At 40.3% G+C, this 19,609-nt stretch overlaps 1 protein-coding gene and 1 long non-coding RNA gene across 5 annotated transcripts in view; one reads left to right on the forward strand and one right to left on the reverse strand.

Moving 5' to 3' along the window:
* The window catches only part of ACOT12 (acyl-CoA thioesterase 12), a 51,561-nt gene extending 42,349 nt beyond the window's left edge, over positions 1-9,212 (reverse strand). The window contains exons 1-3 of one of the 4 annotated variants that reach the window (XM_027604657.1): positions 9,119-9,212; positions 8,125-8,489; positions 1,036-1,105 (exon numbers count right to left, since the gene is read on the reverse strand). In XM_027604657.1, the coding sequence (XP_027460458.1) occupies positions 1,036-1,105; positions 8,125-8,251 (197 nt within the window). In that variant the 5' untranslated portion in view covers positions 8,252-8,489; positions 9,119-9,212. Of the gene's footprint in view, positions 1-1,035; positions 1,106-8,124; positions 8,674-9,118 lie in introns of those variants that run through there. The other 3 variants (XM_027604660.1, XM_027604659.1, XM_027604658.1) reach the window with 3 other exon arrangements.
* LOC113928719 overlaps positions 1-19,609 on the forward strand; it is a 63,949-nt gene that overhangs the window by 1,153 nt on the left and 43,187 nt on the right. The window lies entirely within an intron of this gene.

The raw sequence follows: 19,609 nt of genomic DNA on the forward strand, positions 1-19,609 counted from the left end.
ACATTATGTGCTCTTGACAAGAACTAGCTTTACCAAAATATGAAAACTTCATCAAATCAATTTTTAGATGTTGCTATCATTCTACAAGAAATGTAAAGAATAGGTGAACTTCTTAAACAGGGATACAATGAGCAAATACAAAATGTCATCAACTCTATAGGACAAATGACCAGGTTTCTTTAATAAATAAACTAAGAGAAAAGAAAGGAGAGAAAATTATGTGTTAAAAGACTTATCAACCATATTGAATCCTGATTCAAGAAACCAATTGTTTAATTAAAAAAAACACATTTTTTGAGACCATTGGGAATAATGATTTCTGTTAATGGTGTTGTGATTATGTTATTATGTTTTCTAAAAGAGCCCTTATCATATAGAAATATATAATGAAACAATCACAGATGATGCCTGAGATTTCCTTTGAAATAATCCAGGTGTGTGGGGGAGTATGGAGATGTGCTGATAAAACAAGAGTGTCCATCAGTTGATCACTGTGGTAGTTAGGTGACAATCCTTGGGGATATACTATATTAATCTCTCTACTTTTGTGTATGTTTGAAATCTTCATTGATCTTGAAATTTTCTGCAATAAGAGATGGTAAAGCACATACACACTCCCACACATACTGTTTTTCATAATTTAACATCTGTAGTCAGATGAATTAATGTTTACCCAATAACCTAATGATGAAATTCACCATCACAGACCTACTTATTATCATTAATTATTCTTCTAGTAGAGGAAGAAGCCACTAAGAAGCAGCTTTTAGAAATCCTGCTCTGTCTCTACCAAAAGGCATCTATTCTGAGAGCTGTGTCTCCCAAAATCAGGACTATGAATTTACACTTAAAAGTCTTTACTAAAAGTAGGTCCTGCAATTACTATTTTACTGATTTACATGAGGTCAAGTGTTATTTATTTGATTAACAAATTGGATCACTGAGTCCAAATAAACAGGCAAAGGTGCCACAAATCTATGTTGTAAATGAGGCAATAAGCCCAGGAGAAAGGTGTGGTAGAGTGATGCCACTTACCTAGCTGTCTCCGCAAATTGTATGTCATCCACTGAGGCTGTAACACAGGAAACCCCAGCATGTTTTTCAGCTTCAAAAAACAGGTAAAAATGTGCTGCATTAATAGTTATGTCTAAATCATAAGGGAAAAGAAATAAAAAATTAAATGGACTTATTCTAGTAACTCATCCTCTGGTTCAGTAAAGTACCACTATGCCCACACTTGTGGATGATCTGGATCAGTAACAGTTCTTTCATTCTGTAAGTTGTATTTCTACTGCATGGAAATTACTGTACTTTCTTCTAAGTTTTAACTTACACTGTCTTTGATTTGAAATTCAATACCTAGTATATCTAGCTATTGAAATAGCAATTTTAGTAAGTTGGTGCCAACTTTAAATATTTTGTCAGATACTACCCTCCTTTTGTTTTAAAAACAAGGCATTAAAGCTGTATGCATTATCCCACATAATCAGAAGCTACATATACTTAGACCAGTTAACATGTATAAGCATTGAACAGTATGGAGACCCTGAGATCATACCCCAAATCAGAGAGCAACTTCTCTGGGTATCACAGAAATACTCAGCACATACTAGGTATTTAGTCAATACTTATTGTTCATTATTACCAAATTCAGTATGCATTAATTATGTTGGAGAGGAGAGTATTAAATAGTGTGGAAAGAGATTAAGGAAGAACCCTAGCTATTTCCATATTACGTTTAATTGGTTGAGGGTTTTTTTATTATTGATTTTGTTTTATATAAAAATATCAGAACTTATTCTCTTTAGGAAAAATGTGGACATGTGCTTCTGCCAGAATCTGATTTTGATGAACAGTCAGTTAAAACTGAAATAGATTGCACTGGCTTTTTAGGAAATTTTAACCCCATTTTAATTTTGGAGACATCACTCCTGCTGCCACATTATGGAAGAGACTGAATTACACTGACATTGTCTTCTTTGTGTGGAAACCTTAACTGCAATAATAACTGACAGTGCAAGATAAAGAGAGGTGAGAAAATACTCCAAAGAGCAGGTATTTAGGACACTCTTTCCTATAATCTCATTTGTAGAAAATTGGACATTTTGGTTTTACCAGTTGGAAATAATTAACTGTTCTTCCAAACATGCACATAATATAAACTGAGTTAGCGGAAAAGTAACCATAGGGGCACTGTGTGTGTGAGTAACGGAGAGGGGACGACTGGCTTCCCAGTTATTAAGTTCAGTGACAGGAAGGGAATGTAAAAGGACCAGACTCTAGAAATACTCAAGTTGGGCTCAAATGAATTCAGTGTATCAAACACCTATTAAATTCCTACTGATTTCCAGACACTGAGCTGAGTCAGTCCTACCTCTTACCAAGTGTACTCGGTGGCAATTAGAGAGCTAGCCATACATAGTCGGTGCCCTTTTAGAGCTTAAGATTTCCAGAGAACTACCGGATCCTTGCAAATAATACGCTATGAAACATTGACTAAGGAGTACCTAATACACAGTCATTCTACTTACCTGACATGAAGGAACAGGATGTGGAGTTTATTAAACTATTCTTGTTAATAAAGTGTTACCATGTGTGTCAACATAAGTGACCAATTTTGAATGATTTAAATGATAACTAAAGTGCTAAAGCAGACTCTGATGAGTGTGGAGCCCTCCACACTCATTTAGCCCCAAGGCTAAATTTTTATTTTATATATCAAGCATCTATTTTATATATATGTAAATATATATAATTTATGTCCCATATATATAGCACTATATATAATTTATGTCATATATATAATTTATATGTCATATATATAATATATAGCACTATACTAGATTGGGATCATGAACAAACATTATCATAATAGTTACCATTTATTAAACACTTATTATTGACCAGGCGCTGAGCTAAGTATTTATGCATGTCAATTACATGAGGTTGGTACAATTATTACTTTAATTTTACAAATGAGGAAATTTAGGTTTAGAAAGATTGATTCCATTGTTCTAAATAGTGATTTTGACTACAGAAGCAATAGAAACTCTCAGAAAAGAGCAGTCAAGGAACACTCTTTAGAGCAGTGCTTAGCTAAATGTGGGCTTCAGAGGCTCAATAGCCATGGTTTAGACTATAGACTTTTAAGGGTCATTAAATTAAAAAGAAAAAACAAAAATATGGGGACCCAACATAGGACCACAATTTGTACATGTGATTCTATGTGATTGTTTTATTTTGTTTACAATTGTGTCATGTATGAATTTAAAAGACCAGCTTGCTCTGATTCTTGATTTTAATTGTCCTTCATACAGTACACCAATAAAAGTGGAAGAACTCTAAAGCTATTACTGATTTCCTTGAGAAATTGAGAGAGAGGCTGGGAATAGTAGCAGAGTAGCTAAGTGGCTGTAATCCAGATATGAGATGATGATTGTTTAAAATGGTGGTATCTCCATTCATTCATTCCTTTAAATAATGTTGAATGAATTACCTGTGATATGCTAGCCTCTATGTAAGGGGCTGATAATATAAAACAGCCATGATCTCTGTTCTCACAGAATCTAGTGGAGAAGCCAGGGATTAATAAAATGAATAAGTAATAACAAAATGAATTAAATGCTCTGAAGAAAACATGAATTGTATGGGAATCCTAACTGAGAAACCAGACCTAGGTGGGATGTCAGGGAAGACTTCCATGTGGAGGGGGATGCTTCAGCAGAGATCTGAAGGATGATTAAGACTAAAATACATGTGTTGGGGAGGAAGAACAGAGAAAAGGTGAGCAAAATGAACAGAGGGAAACAATTACAAAGATCCTGATCAAAGTCTTTGAGGATAAAATGCAGAAAGCAAGAGGGGTGCCTGGGTGGCTCAGCTGGTTAAGCGTCTGACTCTTGATTTCAACTCAGGTCATGATCTTGGGCTCCACACTCATCACAGAGTCTGCCTGAGATTCTCTCTTTCCCTCTCCCTCTGTCCATCTCCCCACTCGAGTGTGCACACACACTCTCTCTAATAAATAAAAAAATCTTTGGGAAAAAATGCAGAACGCAAGGAGGAGAGCTGGTAAGGCTGAAGGGTTGGCTGAGAATGCGCTATGCACAGGGCCTTGAAGTTCTTGGTTAACAGTTTTATAATTATTATTAAAGATATTGTTCCACTGTCTTGCTATGATCTTCTTCAATCTGTAAATGTATGTCTTTCATCACATGTGGGAAAATTTCAGCTACTATTTCTTTAAATATTTGTTTTATGCTTCATACTTTTTCTCATCTCTTTTGGGGCTCCAATGACAAGTATGTTACACCTTTGGAAGTATTTTTTCATAAATCTGTTTGTTCATTTTTGAAATTCATCTTTTCCCTTTTCTAAAGACTATATAATTTCTATTGTCCATTTTTATGTCTACTCACTCTTTGTCCCCTCCAGTCTGCTGTTAAGCCTATCCAGTGAATTTTTTTATTTCAGATACAGTAATTTTCAGTTCGGGAATTTCCACTTGGTTCTTTTTTTGTGTTTCCATTTCTCTGCTGAAACTATCTTTTCATTCTTTATGATCATAGTTTTTATTATATCCTCAAGCGTAGTTATAATAGCTGCTACAGAATCCCAGAAGCTTAATTCTAGAATGTGGGTCATCTAGGGATTGATCTCCATTATCTTTTCATTTAAGAATGCATCATATTTCCCTGTTTCTTTGTATATCAAGTAATTTCAGACTGTATTGTAGCCATTATGAGCGATAAATCGTAGAACTTATGTATTCTTAACATGTTCCTCTGAAGAGTACTATTTTGTTTTGTTTTGTTTTTTTCAAGTAAGCAGTTAACTAAACTCAAACTATAAAACTCTTGTCTCCCTAGAGGTTGGGATAGCACTTTTCAGTTCTTTTGGCATTATCTAGGAAGGTTGGAGTTTCTCCTATGCATACATGATCCAAGGTTCACCAGATATTTGAGCAAAAAAACATAGATTTTAGGGCACTGCCTCTCTGGTTCACTCCTTTCTTGAATTCTCCTCACATTTCAGTAGCTGTGTTTTCCCCAAATCCTCTGGCACTTCAAATAAGGCAAGTCTGTGGGCTTTCCATCAGAAATTTAGTTGGCAACAGAATGGAGTCTTTTTTCAGGCTTAACGTCATTAAAAAATAAACAAAATGAAACAGAGAAAGTTAGCTAGTACCACTCTCTTCTAAGTGTTGACTTCCAAATGTTCTAAATCTGCTTTTGTTCACTTGTCAGTTGCCATTAAGTAGCTTTTATTTAATGTTTTTCTCCAGAGTTTATAGTTGTTATCTCTGCAACATTTTTTTTAAATTTTATTTATTTATTTGAGAAAGAGAGAGAATGAGAGATAGAAAGCACGAGAGGGAAGAGGGTCAGAGGGAGAAGCAGACTCCCTGCTGAGCAGGAAGCCAGATGTGGGACTCGATCCCGGGACTCCAGGATCATGACCTGAGCTGAGGCAGTTGTTTAACCAACTGAGCCAACCAGGCGCCCAACATTTTTTTTTTTTTTTGATAGGAGATACTTACCATGCTAGATACTTAAAGCCCTTGATAAGGAAGACAATGGGGGAAGATAAACAACCTATGATATGATCAGATTAGCACCTTCAAAAAATACTTCAGATGCAGGGTGGAGAAGAGACCAGAATGAATGGAGAAGATCAGTTTAGAAACCACTGCAGAAGTTTACATGAAGAATGACGGTGGCTTGGCCTAGGTGGTGGCAATGGAAGCATAGCAAAGTGTGTGGGTTTGGGTGATTCCTTTAAGGTAACATTGACAGGACTTGGTTCATGGGTTGAATATGTAGAGGGTGAAGCAAGGTAGAGAGAGGTATCAAGAATGGATAACCCCTAGATTTCTGACTTGCCCAACTGGGTGGCTTGCATGCCATTCCTGAGAGAATGAACCCTGGAAAAGATTCAGAAGTGAAACAGAGGGATATGCGAGTTTGTGATATTTCAAAATAAGAAACGGATATGGAGGGTGGAGGATGCCTGAGATATGGCTTCAATCCTCTAGGCTTAAGGAACTAGAAAAATGGGGCTACTAACAGAAATGAGGTTTAATGCCAAAATGATAGTGAATATATTAAATCTTTTTTTAAATATTAAGAAGATATTTTGGAATCTAGCAGTGCCCGGGAGTCACGGCTGTGCCTTGGGGGCTATGACTATATGATCATTATTTATCATAGTAAGTGGCTGTAAAGAAGTGCTGGTCAGTAAGGAACTCTGGCTGGGAAAATGCCAGGAAAAGCAGTTTTTGTATTATCCTTATTATATAAAGTAAAGCACTATGGTGCAACATTTCTCTGCCATAGATTCTGTTAGACCTTCGCTAAATAAAATCCCTTGCTTATATGGTACTTCTCACCATGGAGTGTTTAACACAGGTATCTCCATGTGTCCAAAAAAACTATATCTTAAAGGTTTCTTTAATGTTGTATTGTTAGTAATCTAACTCTTCATCCAGAGTAACTGGTTATCAATTGAATCAGTCTATGGTCTGAGTTTCCCAAGAAATTTTTGTGACAGTTGCAGGAGGCCAACTGTTTATCTTTTACAGGACAGAGGCACAAAGGGAGGTAACTAAAAGTCACTGCAATATTCACACAATATATTCAGTTGCCTTGGCAATAAGGCATCGTTATTATTAGCAACCTCAATGATTTCTACACTAGTTTCTCTTAGATGTGAATTAATTTTATATTCATGCTTCCATTATTTGTTATTAAAATCAACCTCAAATACTGATAAAAAACTGTTAAGACAGAAACCAAATAGACCCATCAACAAAGAGAAAACAAACAAGCAGATTGGCATAAATACATGACTAAATTTTGTGGGCAGTTAACACGGGGATTAGGAACTCTACTGATATTCAGTGAGAAAAGCAAGGTTCTGTAAATCATCTGAGTTTTACTTTTGTCCTCTATAAAATAAGGAGTCCTAAGATACATGATCTTAAGCTCCTTCCAGCTTTATTGTTTTATCCTAACATATTTTCCTTCAAAATGTACATTTGCTGAGTCTGTTAAGTGCCGTATGCAAAGCCTGACTTCATTTTAGAAATGAGATTCCAAGTTCTGGACCCATCCGTCACCAACCTACCCATCCATAAAAGCAGGAGGTCTTTATTTAGAGCTTACTAAGCACTGGAGGACTAGCTATAGTTCACATCTTAATTAGCCAGGCAAGAAATAAAGAGGTGAACAGATCAATACACAAAATAATTACAGATTGTGCTACGTGGTATGAAGTAAATAAAAAGGGCATTGTGATCAAACTGCTGAAAGGGTACAAACGTAAACAGGTGGCCAAGAAAGACTTCTCTGAGGAAAGGATATTTAAGCTGAGATATAATGACGGAAAGGGCCAAGAGAAGAGCATAATGGTAAAATGAGAAGCAGGTGCAAAGGTCCTGAGAAGAGACTTAAATAAGGGTGTGGGAGCCACAGACTGAATGCAGGAGCAGGTATGAGAGGTGAGTAATCTATCAAGCCAGACATTAAAGAGATGTGCAAAAATGTAAACCAATACCATGCCTCTAAGTACATTTTTCTTATTGTTAAAAATATAGTTGTTTTTTCAATAAAACTATGTCATGGGTTTATTCTTGTTCTTTTTCAATGAATTAATTTTTAAAGATTTCTATTATAGTAAATATCAACAAAAATAACCCACATAAACAAAAGCTCTCGGGGTCCTCACTTATTTAATGCAGTAAAGTAGTCCTAAGACTAAAACGTGTGAGAATCACTGGTCTAAGGTCATTCCCAGTGTTGGATGAACTATCTCAGTCCTTACGGTCCCCAGCTGCACAGGGCTCACAACTGTAAATACCCTTTCCTGTCTTCCCTCTCCTCACTGATCCGGGGTCTAGCAACCGTGCGGGCTGAGGCTCCGAGCGTCAGTGGGTCGGCCCGCACCCGGGTCCTCGGGATCCCCCCTTGTCCCGCCACCCCACATCCTCACACCCAAGCCCGCGCGCCACTTCCCAGACACCCCCTACCACCACACGTGCGCCGGACACCCCCGCCACCCGGGCCTTCCGGCCTCCCGCCCTCCCCCGCCAGCCCCCACAGCACTCTGCCCCGTCAGCCCCCCTACCCGCCAGGCAGGCGGTGGCGTCGATCCACTTGAGCAGCTGCCCCGCGCTCAGCTCGCCGCGCGGGTTGGCGTGCGCAGGCTGGATGGCCTGGCTCATGCGCACCTCTCCCGGCGCCGGGCGCTCCATGGCCCGGCCCGCAGCGAAGCCCCCGGGGCCGAGGGCGTCGGGCTGGGTCGGGCCGCGCTGAGCCCGCCTCCGCTCCGCAGGGCACCGGCGCCGCCCGCCCCCCAGGCTGTGAAGCCGGCTCCCGGCTGGCCGCCAGGCCCCGCCAGTGCACAGGGAGGTGGGATTTGGGGTGCCAGGAATATCAGCCAATCCGGGGCCGCCGAAGTTGGCAAAGCTGGGAACGGTCCGAGTTTCTTACCTGTGAGGGGAGGATAGCAGTACTTATGTCAGAGGACTGTGAACAGAATTAAATGAGGTAATGCACGCAACTCCTAGCATGTGCCTGGCTAGGCAGATACAGGTGTTTGCTAAGTAAGTAAGTAGTGAGGTTAACATCCGTCCGAAGAACCCGACAGGACTGATTAGTTAAATGCTGTCCAGACAGTGTGGACTTTTAGAAGCTGGCTTCTGAGTATTTGACTACCTTTCCCCTGCTGGCTGTTGACGGCCAGGTAGAGTGCGCACCTTCTCATTCTTAGGATGTTATCATAGCTCCCCAAAACCCTTTGTTATTGATCATTTTGTTATGAAATTACCCCCACTGCCAAACACACACACACACACACACACACACACACAGTGTTATGTTTGCAGGCACATCAGAGTCACTCAACGGAGAAAGGCAATCTTGGTTTTAATCTAGAGCATTTAATCTAATGGTCTAGCGCATTTAATCTAGAGCATTAATCTAGACTAGAAACTGTCACCTCACTATTAATGATCCCAGCAAATCCCAAGACACTCTCATCTTTACAGAAGACAAAATCTAAAGTATTAAATGAGAATTTTCAATCTCAGCTGGTAACACATAAAAGCTGTTACACTTACTAGAGCTGAAATCAGTGACTTTACAATGCAGTTCTCATTAAGGAAATGGTGACAGCAGAAAAACCTCCAGCATGTGATACATTCCTAGTTCCTGTATTGTTAGGGCCGGCTGCACCTGGGAGAACATTTACAGGTGAAGACATGGAAGCCGGCGGAGATGACGCAACGCGTCAGGCATGCAGCTGACGTCATAGGAGCGGCTAAGGAAGTAGGAGCATCTGGTTTGAACTCAGGGCTCCTGACTGTCCAGAGTAGCTTACCACAAAACCTAACCGACTCCAGCAAACTGGTGATGCTTTCTCATCCTTCTGCAGCCTGCCAAACCCTAGCCTAGAGATACCAGATTGGAGAGTCTGGTCATTTTGCTTCTCCTTTTAAAGATCTTATGAAAGAGAAGAACGAATGCAACATGGACTTAACAACTTTTAGGATCCTCTGTGGGTAGGTTTTGGTCCTATACAAGCATAAATAAAATGCTTAGGCAAGCATTAAATTTGGTTTTTATAAAAAGCATAAAAAATGACTTTTTAAAACAAAGTAAAACTCATGCCTCCCAGATGGTCCTCATATGCAAGTATATCCTTATTTCAATAACAGTGTTGTTACTCATATCACCCCTCTTTAGAAAACACCTCTAGAGTTCTTAATACCATTTTAGCAGATTCGATTATTGTTCAGCACATATTCATTCCATCCACTGATAACTTCATGGGAGGCATGTATTAATGTCGGGCTAGGCCACATGACTTGCTTTGGAATGGAACATGGGGAGGTAAGGGTGTATCAATCCCAAGCCTAGCCCTTCGAAGCAGCATGTGTTCCAATTCTTGGGACTATGTGACCTCTGCCACGGGAAGATGATAGGCCTGAGGAGCTTTCTCCAGCAGCAACTGGGTGCTATGCTGAATTCACCTATTGCAGAGCCACCCAGCCAACCTGCAGACTAAATAAACAGTTGGCTCTCAAATTCTTGTTGGAGGGTATGCTTTAGGGAAAATACTTTTTTCCATCTCTCTTCTTATGTTTTGTGCTCCTTGTTCTCAGTTTTCTATAAGCTTGACCACTACCTTGCAATGTGACCCAGGGCAAACATTTCATTTCCTCCAGAATGAGGGGGTTAGAGCAGGCATGCGGGCTCATATATGGGACATAACTACTTGTTGTATGTCCCGTGATTTGGAGATTATATGTTACACAGCAATAACTGATGGTTACATAATAAATTTCATTTATTAATATTTTAGGAAATTTATTAAGTTACCAGAAATAAGGTTTGCATTATGTTGGTTTTCTCATTTTGGATTAAAAAAATGGCGACTAAAATGGTAATATTATGTATATACTCATTAACTTGGTTTCTTGTAAATTAGAGGAATTTCAAAATATTTTAAGCATAGGTGTGAGAAGGTAGCTTTTCAGAGTGACTGTCCGGGACAGCTTATATTTGCTTATGTATGTTTAGGGATGTTTGATCCAAAAGCAGACAAGTTCACAAACTCACTATTGTGTTTTCTTATGTGTATTATCTCCTATTTAGATGTCCTTTGATTATGGTTTCATATCTTTTGTTGGTTTCTCACTGATTTTCATTTTCGGCCTCTGCCTGAAACCACTGTTCTTATGTTTTTGTGAATGGTCTCTTTTTCTCCCACACAATGAAAATGTCATCTGCATGTGTGAACATTTGCTGTATCCTTTATCTGTCAAGGATTTTTGCTATTATGTTTAAAGAAAAGGCTTCCATTTTCCATTTCTGTTTAGAGACATCTTTTGAAGATGAGCAGAATGTGAAGCCAGCTTGATTTTTTTTAAAGGTCATGCACAAGAGCAGGAAAGCAGATCGGGAGGAGTGTGGAAAGTATGATAATCACTAGAATAATGAGAACTGCTTTAGGGTTTTGGAGTGGGAAGGAAACTAGACAGTCTAACCCCCTCATTCTGGAGATGAGGAAATGAAATGTTTGCCCTGGGTCACATTGCAAGGTAGTGGTCAAGCTTATAGAAAACTGAGAACAAGGAGCATAAAACATAAGAAGAGAGATGGAAAAAAGTATTTTCCCCAACGCATACCCTCCAACAAGAATTTGAGAGCAGTTTATTTAGGAGGAAAGTGCAGAGAGCCCTGGTAGGGGAATCAAAGTGTGGTCCCCAGACCAGCAGCATAGGCATTGACTGGGAGCTTGTTAGAAATGCAGAATGTCAGGCCCCACCCCAGACCTGCTGAATCAGAATCTGCATTTTATTAAGCTTCCCAGGTAAGTCATAAGCACATGAAAGTTTGTGAAGAACAGCCTAAGTTACCCTCCTAGAGACACAGGAGCTGGAGTCTTTACCTTCCAGCTTCGCCCCACCCCCACCCCCGCCCCCATCCTTCATTGACTAAGGGCTGCTCTGGGGAGCACTAACTCCCTAGCACTTATGCTGACTACAGGGCAAGAGCTCTCCCTCAGGAGACAGTGAGACCCTGTCAGCTTGCGCTGTGTACTGGAATGGAGAGTGCTGAGCGCATTCAGGCAAGGCACAGAAAGCCATGAATAGAGTCTTTGCATTTTAGGAGTTGCCAACTTTTTCCAGGTTCTCTTCCTCTTCTTTGCTCTTGGTCCCTTACTCTTGGGATCAGTCTCACCTTGGGGAATTGGACTGTCCCATTTAGCACCTGGAACCTCAAGCCAACCTTTCCCCTGTTTGTCCCTGTGCTTCCAGTGGCCCCAGGTCGCAGACAGACAAGCGTTAGCTGTAACGAACTATAGAAATGATCCCTGAAAGTATAGTCTTAGACAAGCATTAGCTGTACAACCTAGGAGTCACCTAATGTGTGTGGAGTGCAGCACTTTATTTGTTTGAACAAAAGCCATGTGTATAGAGTCCATGTTTTTCACTTCCCCAGATTTGCTGGGTCCCACCTTCATCCCAGGCACCGCTCAGTGGAGACCCCTGGATGCCAACACCACTACTTGTCAATATCCTGGACTATAGTGATTGTTTTCAAATATGGAACCAGGCTTGCCTCCTAGAATAAATCCCACTTGGTCATGGTGTGTGATTCTTTTTATATATTGCTGAATTCTATTTGCTAATATTTTGTTAAGGATTTTTACATCTATATTTTTGAGAGATATTGGTCAGTAGTTCTCTTTCTTTCTTTTTACTTTCTTTCTTTGTCTGGTTTTGATGTCAGGTTCATAAAGTGAATCAGGAAGTATTCCCTCTACATTCTGGAAGAGGTTGTATAGATTTAAGTGTTTTTCTAGAATTCTTCAGTGAAACCATCTGAGTGCTGGAGACTTTTTTGATAGGTTTCCAAATTACATATTCAATTATAAAAATAGTTTTAGAGCTGCTCAACTTAGATATTTCGTACGGGGTGAGTTGTGGTAGTTTCTGGTGTTTGAGGAATTGGTCCTGTTTGTCTCAGAGAAGGTGGTTTACCAAAGGTAGAGATTGAGCTAGCGTCTGATCAGGTGCTTTGATGCTATTTGGCAGAGCTCCCGCATTGCTTCTTAGCCCCTAAAGTTGACCTTCCTTTGCCTCTAGTTTCCCGTCAGGTGTCTTCAGTCTCCCGCCCTCAGCATTCCCTTGCTTTCTAAGCTGGCTCTCAAGGAATTCCTTCTCTAACAGTGGTTCTCAAAATTCTCTGGCCCTACCCACATGTGCTAGATCAGGAACTGTGGGGTGGGGCAATAATCTCTGTTTGAACAAAAATTGCATGTGATTCTGTTGCACACTAATGTTTAAGAATCCCTGGGATGGAGCTGTCATCGCAGTCTTTCGCAAGCATATCTTCAGTTTAACAGGGGCCCTTTGTCATCACTAAAGCAATTAGTGATGCAGGAGAAAGAGCCACAGCCTTGGGTCCAGAGAGATGGGTTTGTGTCTGAGCTGGACTCTCCTCTTGCTGGTGTTGATCTTGAATATGTCACTCAGCTGATTTGTGTCATTAGGTTTTCTTCTTTTTATAAAAGGGGGGTGCTCTCCCTACTTCATAAGATTGTAATTTGATAACAAATGTAATCATGATAAACACTATTTAGTGAGGGTCCTTTAATCCTCACAACAACCCTGAAAGTAATAATCCCTTTTTAGAGTTGAGAACTCAAGCCCAGATAATGTCATAAATACTCCTAACATGCTCCACAGCCCTGTGAAGTGGGGAACTATTATAATGGCTATTTCATAGATGAGGAAACTGAAGCAACTTACCCAAGACCATACAAGGAAGTCATAAAGCCAGGATTCAAATCCAGTAGTCTGGCTGTTGTCTCAGCTAGGCTGAGAAGTTGACCAATGGGGTCAGGATCGCACAATTAGGAAATGGGAGAGATGGGAGTTTACCCAGATCTTTCTAACTCTAAAGGCCATCCTTCTTCTAGTCTAAGCCACTTCGTTCGTTTGTTCGTTCATTCATTCATTCGTTCACTCATTCAGTGCCTATTCATGAATGCCTACTGTGTCCCAGGGACTGTTCTAGGCATTGGATACATGAAATGTTGAGTGAAACAGAAGGAGTCTGTGACTTTATAGAATTCGTAGTTTAGCAGATAACATAGGAAAGTGTGACAGAAACACATTGTTCTAATAAGGATGAAACAGACTGATAAATACGGATGGAAACATGCTGATGGCTGTGGGCAGCTCTTTAGATTATATCCTACAGTTAACCATTTACTAGACTGAAGGTCAATCTTGATTTGTGTACATGTTTTTTAAACAATCACAAACTTGCAGAAAAGTTGGAAGTACCCATACAAAGAACTTATTTTTCCCTGAAATATTTGAGAGTAGGTTGCCAACCTGATGGGTCTTTTACTCCCAAATACTTTAGTGTGAATTTCCTATAAATAAGACATTTTCCTGTTGAACCAGAATACACTGTCAAGGTGAGGAAGTTAACCTAAACACTTGATTATCACTAATCCTCAGACTCATTTATGTTTCACCAGTTGTCCTAACGATGCTTTGTATTAGATACAGTGATTATCTCTTTCGTCTCCTGCTGTCTGAAAGGAGTCTTCGGTCTTTTTTTTTTTTTTTTTTTCATGACCTTACCACTTTTGAAAGCTACAGGGCAGTTATTTTGTAGAAAGACCCTTGATTTGGGTGTTGTCTGACATCTCCTCATAACTAGTAGAGTTTATGCACCTTTAGCAGGAATGTCACAAAATGATGCTGCATTCTTTGTGCATTATCAGGTAATGCCCACTTTTAATCTGTCCCATTTTTGATGATGTTCAGTTTAGTCATTTGATTAAAGTGCTGCTTGCAGGCTTTTCTCCAGAAAATTTCCCCTTTGTAATTTATGAGCATTTTGTGTGGAGGTACTTTGACACTATCTAAATATCTTATTCTTTATTAAGCTTTCGATTTATACATTAACTTATTTATACCTCTGTGGACTCATGGTTTCCTATTTTATTCAATGGGCTATACTCTCTTATTATCATTATTTATTTTGATGCTCAAATTGTCCTCAGTTGGGCCAGAAGAAATCCCCTCAAGCTGGCTTCTGTGTTGTTGTTGTTGTTGTTGAGATATCTGTTTTATTCTTTTATAATTCTTTATTCTCCAGTACAAACAGATGTTCCAGGCTCATCTTGTATTTTTTTTCTTTCCTCAGCCCTAGAACTAGGCATTTCTTGAAGGAAGCCTTGTTCCTTTCAGTGGGAAACAAAGAACGTGCAATAACGTCTCATAAAACAGCCTAAAAATGTTCTTCCTGGCAGTTCCACACTTTGTAAAGAGCTCTTCTGCTTTCTGCTTAATAATATACTGCCTTAGATTTTAGAATCATTTAATATAAGCATGTCTTTTCTCTCCAAGTAGATTATTTAATTAATTTAACACATTATTTTATACGCCTAGTATTGACCAGACACTGGGCTAAGCATAAGCTAAGACCCCTATTCTTAGGGAGCTCTCAGTCTGGTAGGGAACACAGACAGATAAATCAGAGTGTAATGTGATAAGGGCATATCAAAAGATATTATACACAGGGGCGCCTGGGTGGCCCAGTCAGTTAAGCGACTGCCTTCGGCTCAGGTCATGATCCCAGAGTACTGGGATCGAGCCCCGTGTCAGGCTCCCTGCTTGGTGGGGGCCTGCTTCTCCGTCTCTCTCTGCTGATTCCACTGCTAGTGCTCTCCTGCTCTCTCGTTCTGTCAAATAAATAAATAAAATCTTAAAAAAAAAAAAAAAGATACGATACACAGTACCATGGGAACACAGAAAAGGGCAGCTCTCCTCTGCATGGCCATGCCCCAAAAGTCTTCACCACTTTGGCAATCAAGCAGCAGGACCTAAGCATCCTAAGCAAGGGAGAATGCTTCTGCGACTCTAACAATTGACTAGATATGGAGAACCAGGCTATGCTTCGGAGCTGGGAAGCACAGCGAAGTTGCTAATTAAGAAGATTCTGGAGACGCCTGGGTGGCTCAGTCGTTAAGCGTCGGCCTTCAGCTCGGGTCATGATCCCAGGGTCCTGGGATCGAGCCCCGCATCTGGCTCCCTGCTCAGCAGGAAGCCTGCTTCTCCCTCTCCCACTCCTCCTGCTTGTGTTCCCTCTCTCACTGTGTCTCTCTCTGTCAAATAAAGAAATAAAATCTTAAAAAAAAAAAGAAGTTTCTGGTATGGCTTGCCTCTGCTCCTTCCTTGTGGACCATGGTCAAGATCTAAAGTCCCAAGATAGAACATTTACCTGATTAAGCTTAAGTCGTATGTCTGTTCATGACCCTAGGGCTCAGGAAGAGTACAGGGAGGGGTGAAGTCTGTTTCTCTCAGTTTCAGTAGGGGGGAGACAGGTGCCTGGAATTAGCTTCTTTGTTTTTTCTTTTGAAGATTCCACCATTTATCTGTCAGAGAGAGAGAGAGACAGGCAGAGACAGAGCACAAGCAAGGGGAGCGGCAGGCAGAGGGAGAAGCAGGCTCCCCGCTGAGCAAGGAGCCCGATGCAGGACTCCATCCCAGGACCCTGGGATCATGACCTGAGCTGAAGGCAGATGCTTAACTGGCTGAGCCATCCAGGCGTCCCGGAATTACCTTCTCACTAAGATTAAACAGTTATTCTCCAGGGGCACCTGGGTGGCTCAGTCAGTTAAGTGTCCGGCTCTTGATTTCGACTCGGGGCTGTAAGATTGAGCCCCACATTGGGCTCTGTGCTCAGTGTAGAGTCTACTTGAGATTCTCTCTCTGCCCCTTTCCCCCACTTGTGTGTGCACATGCACTCTCTTTCTCTCTCTCTCTCATAAATAAATGAATAAATCTTAAAAAAAGAAAGCCACAAACAGTTATTCTCCAAAAGGACAGCAAGCTCTGATGAGGAATGGATAGTGGGAGCTAGACAAATTTTAAAAATTACCAAAGAGCCATACAAGAGCATTCAGGCATGTGGAAGACTATAGGGAAAGGCAAGTTCTTGGTAATGTTGTTGAACTTCTGGATCAAGCTTCACCTGAAAGCAACACTTTGTAGCTTTCCAGTTACATGAACAAATCAGTCTTTCCTGTGTCCCCTCCTATTCTCCCTCCCCCTCTTTTTGCTTTAAGACCATTTGAGTTTGGTTATCTGTCATGTGTAACCAAAAGATTTCTGATACACTACACAATGCTCTTACACTATTGCTGGCAGTTCTTTTTCTTTTACTTCCTATGAAAATATTAATTTCTTTACTTTTTCAATCTCTGAGTGACATAAAAGCTGCTCATTTTTAGCTCATATCAGGTACCAGCTCATAGTATCATACTTTTCCTTTAAGTCATTCTTCTCAGATAGGTGATATACTTGTATAATGATGTTGGATTGTACCCTTTGTAGCATCCTAATAAAACAAAGGAAATATTATGTTGGAAATAGTTTTTTCTTACATCAGTTTTGAAATCAATTTTTCAGCCATGTAGCTGATTGTGCTAGAGATACAGAAACCTACACAGTCATTAGTGTGTCCTCAAATCAGGCACTGGGCCTCACCTCACATGCCCTACATGGGTGCTGTTGGGTACACAAAGCAGTGTCAAACAGATCGAGGTCAGTTCCTGTCCCTATAGAAGACTAAGATAATAACCTAAGAAGAATGAGTACTTGAAATGCCTCCATTGAACAATGGATCTGTGTCCGTTCCCCTTAAATCTGGGGAGGCTTGTGACAGCTTCGTACAATAAGGCACACACTTTGTGACTCTGTGATATTGTGTGACTTCCAAGGCTTGGTCATAAAATGCCATGAGTTTCTGCCTGGTTCTCTTGGGACTCCTTCTGGAGGCAGCCAGCTGCCCTGTAAAATCCAAGGGCCTTGAGACTGCTGTGCTGAAGAGGTATGTGGTAGGCCTCTGGTCAACAGTCCCGGCTCAGCTCCCAGCCAATGGCTTTACCCGTCAGTCATCTGCATGAGCCCTCTTGGATAACCAATCTGATTGAGCCTTGAGAAAGACAGAGCTCAGTTGACATCTTCTTGCAAGGGCATGAGAGACCCCAAGCAAGAACTGGCCAGCCAAAGAGTTTCCATATTCCTGATACACAATTGTTTCCATAATAAAATGGTTGCTGTAAGCTGCTGAGTTTGGGGGTAATTTGTTATGCAGTAATAGTAACCAGAACAGGGATCCAGAGTGGGCACATTCTCTTCATTTGTAGTCCTGTCTCTAAAAGTTGTGGGTCTTAGAGCAAGAGTCCAAATGGGGGCCCACAAACCATATGTCTAAATATTTAAGGCTATAAATCAAGTGAGCAAATCATTAAATATGTGCTATCATCTCAACTTAAAAATATACATTCATGATGACAAAATAGAAAGTTGGCAAAATGTAAAATGTAACTGAATTTAATTATTGTCATACATGTCTGTTCTGTGTATGGGCTGGTGATGTTTGGGTGAGTAACTGTTCCATATTACATGGCCACTATGCACCACTGTTATAAGTACTGCCTCAATTCCCAAGGTCTCCAGAGCCAGGACTTAGAACAAGAGGGGGAAATAAAGATAGCATTCCTGGGAAATATCATGGCATGCCATAGAATCTATAGCATATATAACCATCCCACAGGAAAGTTTGGTCAAGTGAGTTAATTTCTCATTTCACTTACTTGAGAAATTTTCCCACTCAGAATCTCAGACTCTCTAAAGCAGTGTTTATTGCTGATACTGAAAACAAAGAAAGCTTTATTAAATTCAAGCACAGCCCCCTTTTGATTGAGAACATAAGGCAAACAAGGTGGAGAGGCATTTTCCTAGGGCCTGGGCAGTATTGCCCATTAGATGGATATTTAGGCTTAAGGATCATGCCATGTCAGTGCTGTGGGCCTGATCCAAAGAGGCAGAATATCTCTTACATGTTTTCATGCACATTTGGGTGAGTGCACTTGTGATACATGGAGCCCTTAGAGTATGCGATCAGGGCAGAGGCCCCTTTATCTATAAGGGCACTGCTACTTCATTGTTCCATGACATAGGGACAGGTGTCTGGGAAACAACGGTGGGAATCTAATTACGTGGGATTTTATCCACCTCCGGCTCCCAAACCCCAGCAATAGAGAACAATGATGAGACTGCACACCTACTGCTTAGTGATTCATGTTCAGCCACTGTTTTCATTCCTTACTATGTGGCAGATGCTCTTAGTCTAGGCAAAGTAATGAGCAAGGCAGTCAGAGGGCTCGCACTCTAGTGAGAGAAGACCAAGGATAAACACACAGATAAACTAAGAAGTAAGATAATTTGACATCAAAATAAATTCTATGAAGAAAATAAAACACAAAATGGGGTGAGGGCAGGCAGCTCTGGGTGCGGGGTCAGGAAGGAGTGCTCTGGGGTAGGGGGCCATTGCGCTGAGACCCAGAATAAGAGTGGGAGGCAGTAATGCAAACACTGGGCAGATTAGCTAACTGGATTTCTTGATATTAGCGGGCTAAGAAAGTCCCCTTTTTAAACCTCAGTACCTGCTGAACTTAAGTACTTTCTTGGCCCACTTTCTTGGTATAGTCTATAGAATAACAAATGTAAAATCTTTCATACTTATGGAACTTTTGCCACCTCGATGATTAATGCACAGAATATAGACGTAGAATATGTTGTGATTAGACCAAATCTAACCTGGAATCCAGAACATACCCAACAAAATATATAGCTCTACTAGATTTTTTGTATAGCTTACTTTTCTGCTTCTTTCTCAAATAGCAAAGTAATAGCAAATTAGGTCTCTGAGACTTCTGATTAATTGTCTATAACTGATTTTAATATGAAAGACAATTCAGCTAGATAAGTTTTTAAAGAGCTAAATCTACTTAGAATGTGATTCTTTGGGCCTATACAAGTCATGAAATTTTTAATTAAAGATACTTGAAGTTGTAAATTCTTAGTCAGCCAGTATATTTCATAGGCTGAAATAGAGCAAAATATTCATTTTTTTTCAAATTAAAAAAAGGAAATTTACCAGTTGGTTTTAAGAGAAAATATGCATGTATAATTTGGGATTTTTTTTTTTGGCAAGCGGTAAATATTCATTCA

This window comes from Zalophus californianus, chromosome 5, assembly GCF_009762305.2.
Source record: "Zalophus californianus isolate mZalCal1 chromosome 5, mZalCal1.pri.v2, whole genome shotgun sequence".
In the NCBI taxonomy this organism is placed as follows: Eukaryota; Metazoa; Chordata; class Mammalia; order Carnivora; family Otariidae; genus Zalophus; species Zalophus californianus.